The following is a 12105-nucleotide window of genomic DNA, read 5'->3' on the forward strand; positions in this document are numbered from 1 at the left end:
TAAGGCGCTGACAGATCTAAACTGATAATAACTAAGTATATTACATGTTGTAGAAGCGGGTCAGCATGCATACATCCTAAATGTCCCTATTTTGGAGACACAGTCCCTACTCTTGACTCAAAAGCCGTCATGAGGCCCTGCAGAGGTCAGGGATCGATAGCCCGTCTTCACCAAAGCTTATGCAAACCCGATTTTGCTTCTGGCTGAGCTGCCACTCCAGCATCCACCAAGAACCACAAGTCGAAGGTTTAGCTCCCTCAGAAGTGGGAGCCAGTGTTGAGATGGGTGAGGAACCTGATATCCACACAACATCTCTTCGTCCAGACCTTCAGGAACCGTCCTCCGGCTGAGGGGATTGTTTAACCTTCTCTTCCATAATGCGTTTCCTAAACAACCGGACAACTGTTTGTTTGTTTATTACTTACCTCGTTTGCGCCACTGCTGTATCATCTTCTTCTGTAATTCAGATCTTGAGGAGCGACACCCAAAAGTGCACTGCACCCAGAAAAATCCTAAGTAACAAACCTGTGAAAGTAAACTTACAGTGACATAAAAAAAGTTAAAAAGATCCATGCTCCGCTTTGCTAGCCTTAACCCCAGGGGTGGGATTCAAACTTTTAACAACAGGTTTACTACTCAATGGCGAACATGCGGCGCCACGACACATGTTTACATATACAGTACAGACCAAAAGTTTCTTTATTTTCATGACTATGAAAATTGTAGATTCACACTGAAGACATCAAAACTATGAATTAACACATGTGGAATTATATACATAACAAAAAAGTGTGAAACAACTGAACATATGTCATATTCTAGGTCAGTGATGGCAAACCTTTTACAGACCGAGTGCCCAAACTGCAACCCAAAACCCACTTATTTATCGCAAAGTGCCAACATGGAATGTAACCTGGATACTGCAGTCCAATCTAGTATATCTTCCATGTACTTTATCATTTAGCTATAATATCCTGCCTACATTCACTGCGCTGCCTGTGGCGTTCATAGTGCTCCCTGCGCTGATGAATGGCAGGAAATGTCTAAGGTATATTGGTACACCATAGACTTTTTCCAGCGTGCGGGTGCCAACAGAGAGGGCTCTGGGTGCCACCTCTGGCACCCGTGCCATAGGTTCGCCATCACTGTTCTAGGTTCTTCAAAGTAGTCACCTTTTGCTTTGATTACTGCTTTGCACACTCTTGGCATTCTCTTGATGAGCGTCAAGAGGTAGTCACCTGAAATGGTCTTCCAACAGTCTTAAAGGAGTTCCCAGAGATGCTTAGCACTTGTTGGCCCTTTTGCCTTCACTCTGCGGTCCAGCTAACCCCAAACCATCTCAATTGGGTTCAGGTCCGGTGACTGTGGAGGCCAGGTCATCTGGCGCAGCACCCCTCCTTCATGGTCAAATAGCCCTTACACAGCCTGGAGGTGTGTTTGGGGTCATTGTCCTGTTGAAAAATAAATGATGGTCCAACTAAACGCAAACTGGATGGAATAGCATGCCGCTGCAAGATGCTGTGGTAGCCATGCTGGTTCAGTATGCCTTCAATTTTGAATAAATCCCCAACAGTGTCACCAGCAAAGCACCCCCACACCATCACACCTCCTCCTCCATGCTTCACTGTGGGAACCAGGCATGTAGAGTCCATCCGTTCACCTTTTCTGCGTCGCACAAAGACACGGTGGTTGGAACGAAAGATCTTAAATTGGACTCATCAGACCAAAGCACAGATTTCCACTAGTCTAATGTCCATTCCTTGTGTTCTTTAGCCCAAACAAGTCTCTTCTGCTTGTTGCCTGTCCTTAGCAGTGGTTTCCTAGCAGATATTCTACCATGAAGGCCTGATTCACACAGTCTCCTCCTAACAGTTGTTGTAGAGATGTGTCTGCTGCTAGAACTCTGTGTGGCATTGACCTGGTCTCTAATCTGAGCTGCTGTTAACCTGCGATTTCTGAGGCTGGTGACTCGGATGAACTTATCCTCCACAGCAGAGGTGACTCTTGGTCTTCCTTTCCTGGGGCGGTCCGCATGTGAGCCAGTTTCTTTGTAGCTCTTGATTTTCAAAGTTTTCCCAATTTTTCAGACTGACTGACTTTCATTTCTTAAAGTAATGATGGCCACTCCTTTTTCTTTACTTAGCTGCTTTTTTCTTGCCATAATACAAATTCTAACAGTCTATTCAGTAGGACTATCAGCTGTGTATCCACCTGACTTCTCCACAACGCAACTGATGGTCCTAACCCCATTTATAAGGCAAGAAATCCCACTTATTAAACCTGACAGGGCACACCTGTGAAGTGAAAACCATTTCTGGTGACTACCTCTTGAAGCTCATCAAGAGAATGCCAAGAGTGTGCAAAGCAGTAATCAAAGCAAAAGGTGGCTACTTTGAAGAACCTAGAATATGCCGCCGCCAGAGCACTGGATCGGGACTCAGCTGGTAACACGGTTCTCCGATCCAGTTGTCATTTTAACAACCAGATCAGGAGAACTGGAGGGAACTGGCTGAAGCCCATGCCTGCTTAACCCTCTTCCCCACCATTTCAGCATACATACAAAGTTGAGAAACTTTACAGATAATATTTTAATATATGTAACAACATTACAAATATATTTATTTTCCTTATCTTGTACTAAGGGTCAATTCTGACGTCCGTAAGTGTTTTGCGGTCCGCAAAACACGGATAACGGCCGCGTGGGTTCCGCATTTTGCTGACCGCACATGGCTGGCCCTATGATAGAACTGCTTCTTCTTATCCACGATTGTGGGCAAGAATAGGACATGCTCTATCTTTTTTGTGGGGCTGCGGAACGGAACTACAGATGCAGACAGCACGCGGTTTGCTGTTCGCATCTTTTGCGGTCACGTTGAAATGAATGGGTCCGTACTCTTTCCGCAAAATTGCGGAACAGATGCAGACCCAGAACTATGGATGTGTGAATAGACCCTTATCCTGAGTTGCAGCATGTATTAGAACTTAAAGCTGCATTACAATTCTCTGGGCTTCAGAGCTGAAATCTCCCAACATTTTTTGTTGGCTTAATGTCTGCACAGGTTTTCTCTGGTGACTTGCTAAGTTAAAAAGGTTGACATAGTTGACATAGGTCCAGTTAGTTTATCCTACACTCCTGCAGCATTGATCCAGGAAGACAAAACAACCTTGATGAGACAGCAGTGAAAATGAATTAGCCGGTGCCGGATATAGCAATCAGAATAAATCCCTGCATCAGCAGAAATCTGGTAATTATAATTTACAGTATTTCTTCATTCAAGACAGGCTTTAAGGCACCTTTTCCCAATTTTCCCAAAATCAGCCATAGCAACACCCTGTGTCTGAGAGTGCTGTTTGGTAAGGTATTGTGGTGCAGTACCTAGTAATGGCCTGGTGGTGGCTCTGTGTGCAGCATTATAACAGTTGTCTTTACTAGGACTTGAAATCCATTGATGTGTTCGGTTGTGTAGCCCATTTGTAGACTTCCTTGTGTATGTTGCAGGGGGATTCTCTTTATATTGACGGATTTTAAATGCTTTCACTTTATGAATTATTTCCCTTGAACTTATTCATCCTCAGGCGTTTGAGATATCTGAGTTCCTAGTATTCTACAACAGGAAATCGCCCTGGAAAAGGGGATGAGAGAACAATGCCCAGGAAGTTCTATTGTACCTTCATCAGTTTATGGCCATAAATAAGTATAACTAATTCTACACGGAGGTTAGAAAACGGTTAGAAAGGTCTTTACACGTTTTTATGTTGTTAACAGGTGGAAAAGTTTAATGAATTTTTTTTGTGGTTCATGGCAAACTTGGTTTATTTTTGCATAATCTTAGTCTGCACTGTAGACCAACTTTAAAGAGGTTCTTCCCCTAAGGGCTCGTTCACACGTCAGTGATTTTGAGCCAAAGATCTTTCCTTTATACCTCATGTCTGTGGAGGCTCCAATCCTGGTTTTGGCTCACAATCACTGATGGAAATCACTGACCGAACACTGATGTGTGAATGAGACAGATAATACCGGAGTTTGTAATGGGGAATGGTGTGACTTCAGTACTGCCTCGTCACTATAGTCGTCTATGGGCTGAGCAGATGAGTCCTTTGGGACGGACCAGATCCTAGAGTTACATAGACTAACCGGTTTAGCCTTTTAAAGGGGACCTGTGACATTAAGAATAGTGTCTGATGTGCCAGCAGCATGTTATAGAGCAGGAGGAGATGAACATCTTGATATATAGGTTTGTGAGAAAAGATTCAGTAAAACTTGTATTTTATTCATTTATATTTAAAGGGAATCTGTCGCCACAATCTTAGACATGAGTAGTACTGCAGATGGGGGGGGGGGGGGGGTATCATTAGGAGAACAATTGAAGTCAGTTTTGCTCGAGTCTGTGTTGGAGTACTTTGTGCCACATTTATCAAATGTTACTTGTTGCTTGATAAATTTGTCTGGTCCTTAAACCTAACACTTCTGTCTAGAGAAGCTGCTCCAGTTTTCCTACTCCACCCTTCTCCTGGAGTGAGAGTACAACTTTTTCAAAAAGTTGCAATGATAAATCTGGAGTGAAACTCATTAACATAGCTAACCACACCCACTCTCCCGCCCATATAACAACTGCAGTGAGTGGTGGCATGTAAAAAGTCGCAAATTTTGAAGTGCTCGAGTGCAAAAAGTTGCAAAAGCCCTATTTTACAACCTTTTTGATGCCAGAATTCTGGAGTGAAGGTATAATAAATCAGGGCCAAAGAGTGCCGATTGATAGGTTTTATTTTCCTGTGCCTTCCCCATTCCTCCACTGTCAGGACTGTCGTACATGCGCACAGGAGTCCTCTCCTTTATGTTAGGGTACTTTCATACTAGCGTTGTTAGAATCCGGCAGGCAGCTCCGTTGCCGGAACTGCCTGCCAGATCCGGATATCCGTATGCAAATGGATATCTTTTTTTTTTTTTTACGGATCCGTTAGACTTATTTATTGAAATACCGGATCTGTCTTTCCAGTATCATCCGGAATAAGCTAGAAAGAACTGCACATGCGCAGACCGGAAAACCGGGTCCGGTGATGCTGCAATTTCCTGAACACTTGGTACCAGATCCGGCATTAATACATTTCAATAGAAATGAATGCTGGATCCGGCAAGTGCAGTAGTGTTCCGGGATTTTGTCCGGAAAAAATACTGCAGTAAGCTGCGGTTTTATGTTCGGTCAAATACCTACAAGGGACGGAACGGAAAACATCCTGATGCATACTGAACGAATTGCTTTCCATTCAGAATGCATTAGGACAAAACTGATGCGTTTTTTTTTTCGGTATTAAGACCCTTTAACGGATTTCAATACCAGAAAAGAATAACGGTAGTGTGAAAGTAGCCTTACAACAGCGCAGCAGTCCAGACTGTGCTTTAGTGCTGCTCTCAGTGCCGACAGTAGGGTAACTTGAGGGGCGATTTTATAGACATGAACACCTCTTTGTGACATAGTCCATTTTAATAGGTGCAACTGTGTATGGCTCGTAGGTCTTTATGGTACAAGTTAATGATTACTTTGCTGAGATCAATTTGACCTTGAAATTGTATTCAGTTATTTCTCAGGAAAAGGCCTCATGCACACGACCGTTGTTGTGTCCGTTGTTCCGTTTTCCGTAATTTTCTGCGAACCCATTGACTTTCAATGGGTCCGTTAAAAACTCGGATAATGCACCGTTTGTCATCCGCGTCCGTGATCCGTGTTTTCAGTCCGTCCCAAAAATATGACCTGTCCTATTTTTTTTACAGACAACGGTTTGCGGACCCATTGAAAAAACACGGCGTCACACAAGATTGTCATCTGCGTCTGTGATCCGTGTCCGTTTTTTTCCTATCATTTGCAAGGCAAACTTGACTTAGATTTTTTTTCCCTTTCCTTCATGTCTGGTGATCCTCCAAAAATCAAGACACACGGAAACAAAAACGGATCACGGAACAACGGAACCCCGTTTTGCGGACTGTGAAAAAATACTGTTGTGTGCATGAAGCCTAATTATAACAACTTGAGCAAGTATTTCACTCTCCGGAATAGTTTTTGGAGAGTTTCTTTTACCTACCGGTGCAGGGATCCAATTTTTTATTTTTTGTTGTTAATAGAAAATCATGGCAGAAAAGACCACATGGTCCATTATAGTATTCTTTCTCTTTGGAAAAAAAAAAAATAATAATATATATATATATATATATATATATATATATATATATACACACATCTATTGCTCATTCAGTAAAATTTTCTGTTATCGAATCTGATCCCCCCCCCCCTCTAATTTCAGATTGTGCCCCCTTGTTCGTGAGTTCAGTTTCTTCCTTCCTGAACCTTATTTAAACCTTTAACATATTTAAAGGTTTTAGTCGTATCAACCCTCTTCCTTCTTTCCTCAAGGGACTCCGTTAAAGAGGATCTGTAACCACAAAATGCAATTCACTCTGAAAGCACCATGTTGTAGAGCAGTGGTGGCGAACCTATGGCATGGGTGCCAGAGGCGGCACTCAGAGCCCTCTCTGTGGGCACCCACACCCTGGAAAAAGTATATGGTGTACTAATATGCCTTAGACTTTTCCTGCCATTCATCAGCGCAGGGCGCACTATGCACAGCACAGGCAGCGCACTGAATGTAGGCAGGCTGGTATAGCTACATGATAAAGTACATGGAAGTTATACTATATTGGGCTGTACTGTTCTGGTTAAATTGCCGTGTTGGCACTTTACAATAAATAAGTGGGTTTTGGTTTGCAGTTTGGGTACCCGGCTTCTAAAAGGTTCGCCATCACTGTTGTAGAGCAATAGGAGCAGAGCAGATTGATATTTATTGTTGTGGGGAAAGATTCAGTAAAACCTGTAATTTATACATTTATATTTGGTTTTTTTTCACCTCCTGTGAAGACCTATTGGTACAGGAGGGCGGGGTTATCAGTGACAGCTATGTCTGTATGCACACAATGCTGTCAATCACCGATAACCCCTCCCTCCTGTACCGATAGCTCTTCCTAGGAGGTGTACAAAGCATAGGTATTAATGTATAAATTACACGTTTTACTGAATCTTTTCCCATAAAACTATATATCAATCTGCTCAGCTTCTCCTGCTCTATAACATGCTGCATGAAATTTACTCTTTACCTGAATTAAGGACCTTTACATGCAGCGATCATCAAGTCAGTTTCTAACCCCCCCTTTTAAAACTATTGTTCTCTCCATGGTGCCCTTGTGATTACAAAGCTGTTGTTATAAGATAAATCCGCCGTCTAGTTTTGATAAAAATAGCTTTTATCTAACCTGTCAATCTTCTGGATAAGGTGCCCAGGGCGTTTCTGAAGGTCTGAATCTGCCGCTCGCCGCCGCCGCCGTTGGTGCCCAGCTCCTCCCCTGATCCTTTCAGCGCCGCCTGAATGTAAAGAAATCCGCCTCCGGCTCTCCTCAGTGCCCCCTCCTCCTTTTCAAAGATCCCGCGCGTGCGCACAGGCCTGTGCCTGATGCGCCCGTGCAGACTTTTAGATTCTGCCTCGTTGAGCGAAGCGCGCGTGCGTTCGCGCGCATGCGCCCTTCGCTCAACGAGGCAGAATCTAAAAGTCTGCACGGGCGCTTCAGGCACAGGCCTGTGCGCACGCGCGGGATCTTTGAAAAGGAGGAGGGGGCACTGAGGAGAGCCGGAGGCGGATTTCTTTACATTCAGGCGGCGCTGAAAGGATCAGGGGAGGAGCTGGGCACCCACGGCGGCGGCGGCGAGCGGCAGATTCAGACCTTCAGAAACGCCCTGGGCACCTTATCCAGAAGATTGACAGGTTAGATAAAAGCTATTTTTATCAAAACTAGACGGCGGATTTATCTTATAACAACAGCTTTGTAATGACAAGGGCACCATGGAGAGAACAATAGTTTTAAAAGGGGGGGTTAGAAACTGGTGACAGAGTCCCTTTCAGTAGAACCACAAGGAGGTCTTCCTGCTGCTGCGCCGTCATGTGGTTACATTATGGCAATGTCAAACCAACCAGGTCACAATAATTACATTCTTGGGAAAATCAAGTGAATTGACAATTTACACAAGATTTTTAATTTTTTTTGTAAATTAGGGACAATTTCACACAACTGGCTTTCATCATCTGCTGGACGCGTTTTTGCGTATTGTTATATGCTTTTACTGTATAATTATGTACTGTGATGTTGGTACAAGTGTTCTTTCATTTCTAATTATTAACTCTACTGACAATCTGGCAGTTTACTGTCTATGCTGTGTACTCGGGAATGTTTCCTGTGCTGCGTCCTCTGCCTCAGTTTCTTGTGAATTTGGGGAAGTCGAGGGCGTGCAGATCCTCCTCACCATGGAGTGACTAAACCTGCCGGAGGTTACAGAGCACGCCTCCTTCAACCAACTCACGTCAGTGTGTTTTGTCCTTCCTCAGCTCATTGACACCATTGCCACAGAGATCGGGGAATTGAAACAGGAGATGGTACAGACAGAATTCAGCGTCCGCCATGAAGAGGAGCTGATCGAGTGCTTGAGGTGAGGTCGTGTACCTTGGGATTTTGTCCTTTTTGTGCTTTTACACTTGTCGGCACTTTTCCTCTGGCTTTAATGGCGAGTGATCTCGATCGACAAAGCTAGTTAAACTGTCATACTTATTAACCACTAGTTATATAGCACCATCGTATTCCACGGTGTTGTACACAAACCGCAATTACCAATATCAGTCCCTGATCTCGATGGGATTCACACTCTACGTTATTTCAAGCACTAATACATAGGCATATCTATACATCGGTGCCCTATTGGTATCATTCCCATAGGACGGCCAAATATGAGGCCAATATATAGATTTTTATAGAATGTATTGTATGTAAATAGATTCATTTCATGGTTTTCAGGTTTAATCAAATATACGATACGGTGTAAGCCTTTTTAGACAAAAGGATATTCCAATATTTTTTCTGCGTTAAATCAAGAGCTAAATTGCTGAAAGTTTGTAATGTACTTGAATTAACCATTTGCTGTTCTTGAGCTGACATCCGTATAATAAACTTTCAGCAGCTCTTACCATAGTACAGTGTACAGATACAAGTCTATAATATCACCACATGATATCTTTCCCTGCCTTTACAGTAATCATACCGTCATATGTCCGAAAAGTCAGAAAAATTAAGTCAGCTTAAAAAATTCTTTAAAAGTTACACTTTTGCAGTGGTAATCCTGTGCTCAGATGGAAACTTCTGACTAAACAGAATTTACTCAGCCGACTATTACACAAGACTTAAATCTGGTTAAATAATGTTTGTGTAGCTCCGTCGCCTGTACATTTGCTGACCTGCAATGGAGGTTATTGACCTAAGTAATAGACAGGAGCCTCCAGCCAGCCACAGATTGCACATTTTGCCTAATATCTTCTTATGACTATGGCAGCAGTGGCTGTGATACCAGTCAGACTAGGCTGGGTGAAGTCACTAGCGGGTATACGTTTTTCAAGCAGCAAAAGAGGCCGTTATATTATGTTAACATCTTCTTTATGTCATCATTATTCAAGTGTAATCAACACATACCAAAGTCTATGTTTTTAAAAGGCCAAATCACGGAGGCAGACAGGGCACAAGACTATGCTACCATGACGCTTCAGGGGCGTTCCCCCTCTTCAGGCATTTGTGACATACACTACATAGAGGTACAAAGAAGACCGGCACTCGCTACGATGAATGCAATATTATCTTTTTTTTTATTCCCACATGGAGGAACAGATTAAGTGATGCGTTTCGACTCAACAAACAAACGAGTCTTTGTTAAAGACTCGTTTGTTTGTTGAGTCGAAACGCGTCACTTAATCTGTTCCTCCATGTGGGAATTAGAATTATTACATTCATCGTAGCAAGTGCCGGTCTTCTTTGTACCTGGAATGATGGGACGCCGACCCTAGACGCGCGCACGGCTCACTACACAACGGAGTGCCGGCTGTTCTACTTCTTATACACTACATAGACACGTGGCTTCCGTATGTGCATAAGAAACTATTGAAAATGAAGGCAAAAATATGCTAGATAATAACATTAAGAGTTTTCTGGAACCCCTACGTTGATGGCTTCCTATCCTATATCAGATCTGTGGGGGGTCTGACTTCTGCACCCCTAATCAGCTGTTTAAAGAGGCCGTGGTGCTCAAGTGATTGCTGCGGCTTCCTCTCAGCGTACCAAGCACATTGACGTCCATTCGGCTGTGCTTGGTATTGCCGCTCAGCCCCATTCACTTGAATAGGCCAATTGACTGATGAACATGACATCACTAGCCCAAGAAGAGGACGCAGCACTCACCGGACCACCATGGTCCCTTCAAACAGCTAATACATTGGTTGCAGGGAGTCAGACCCCCACCGATCAGATAATGAAGACCTGTCCTGACCTATTGAACTCCCGGGAAAATGCTTTTAACCCCACTGAATACATTCACTTTTTTTCTAGCCACGTGTATAAAGGGCATGTGTAAGGATATCCTTCTATTAGATCTTCTCACATGTTAGGCTGTGTTCTCATCTGCATTAAAGAAACTTTCAGGAGCCATCAACACAGATTCCATCAAAATTGTCAGACAAAGTTGTGCAGTTTGACACCGCGATGGAACTTGATGACCCTGATGTGGTCCATAAGGCACGTGACAGATCCACCACTGCCATCATTTACTGTCATAGCAGCAGTGACATCGTCGGTGACATCCATAGCTCCCAGGGTCTCTCAGGCTCTCCAGCGATTTGTTATAGATCTTGATGCAGAATCTTGTGAATTTTTGAAGAGGAAAGATTTTTTTCTGTTGAAAGACCCCCGCTGAATGTCTTTCGGGGGCTGACGGGCAGTTTCCTGCTAATGTGTAAAAATATTGATTGGATAGATTTTGTTTTATCTGCCCAGCACTGTGGTTTCCCCCTGAAGCGAGGGTCACTAGCACGCATGCTGCTGATATAACAGAAGTTTCTTCAACCCCCAAAAATATGGCGCCTAAACAAGGGAACATAGAAAATGTACCTCACTGAAAGGTTTGGGATTGTTCCCCTGTTCCCCTCCACTTGGTGATAAATTCCTAAGGCTACTTTCACACTTGCGTTGTTAGTTCCGGTATTGAGATCCGTCAGAGGATCTCAACGCTGGAATTAAACTGATCCTTTTTGATTTTGCACATCAGGATACAGCCATTCGGTTAGGATGCGGTTGTGTGAAATCAAAACAGAAAAGAAACGGATCCGTCACTAAATACATTAAAAGTCAATGGGTGACCTGGTTTTTTAGGCTCCATAAAAAATAGATCCGTCACCATTGACTTACATTGTTTTCAGTGTCGGATCCGTTTTTTTTAAAAGTTTTTATGACCGTGCACAAAACTGCAGCTTGCAGCCATTTTGTGTCCGGTCACAAAACGGAATGCTGTCGGAATGGAAGACATCCTGAACGGATCTCTTTCCATTCAGAATGCACAAGGACTAAACGGAAACTTATTTTTCCGGTATTGAGATCCTCTGCCGGATCTCAATACCGGAAAACAACAACGCAAGTGTGAAAGTAGCCTAAAACAGAAGAGGGAATGGACCTTCCCTGACGCTGGTAGTGAGCACTATGTCTGACCTATTAATACTGAACTGTCACAACTTATGTATCTGTCAGCTACAATGTATCCATAGTAAGTATATGATATATTTTTCTCCCTGTGGAGCTGGATGAATGTTTTGACTAGAGGGGTCGTTTCTGATTGCCTCGTTCCGCCCTCTAGGTCCTCTCCGATCACAAGAACAGGGGGCCTATGTTCCCCTGTTTGAATACAGTGGCAGACACACATCCCTCTGCTTCTCCTCTTAACTCTACAGGATGCTGGAGATAGCCGGGTACAAGTTCCTGTGTGAGATAGGAGACGTCAGTGGCCTGAAGAAGCGCAGCATTGCGCGAAACGGCCGTCGCCGCTGTGCATGCTTGATGACTGTATGCCCTGACAGGCATCTTACCTGTATCCCCGATGAAATAAAGGAATTTTTTACGTACTGCTGGGTGAGTGCCGCCTATTATCTTCTCCTATCTCGTGAAATTTGTGGCTATTTGCTTTTCCGGTTGCACCACCTGTT

At 43.6% G+C, this 12105-nt stretch overlaps 1 protein-coding gene across 2 annotated transcripts in view; it reads left to right on the forward strand.

The window, feature by feature from the left end:
* Nucleotides 1–12105, forward strand: part of RIN2 (Ras and Rab interactor 2) — a 174842-nt gene that overhangs the window by 72311 nt on the left and 90426 nt on the right. For both annotated transcript variants that reach the window (XM_044291755.1, XM_044291756.1), the window contains exon 3: nucleotides 8425–8525. In XM_044291755.1, coding sequence (XP_044147690.1) covers nucleotides 8425–8525 — 101 coding nt within the window. The remainder of the gene's footprint in view (nucleotides 1–8424; nucleotides 8526–12105) is intronic.

The sequence above is a fragment of the Bufo gargarizans genome, chromosome 4 (genome assembly GCF_014858855.1).
Source record: "Bufo gargarizans isolate SCDJY-AF-19 chromosome 4, ASM1485885v1, whole genome shotgun sequence".
In the NCBI taxonomy this organism is placed as follows: Eukaryota; Metazoa; Chordata; class Amphibia; order Anura; family Bufonidae; genus Bufo; species Bufo gargarizans.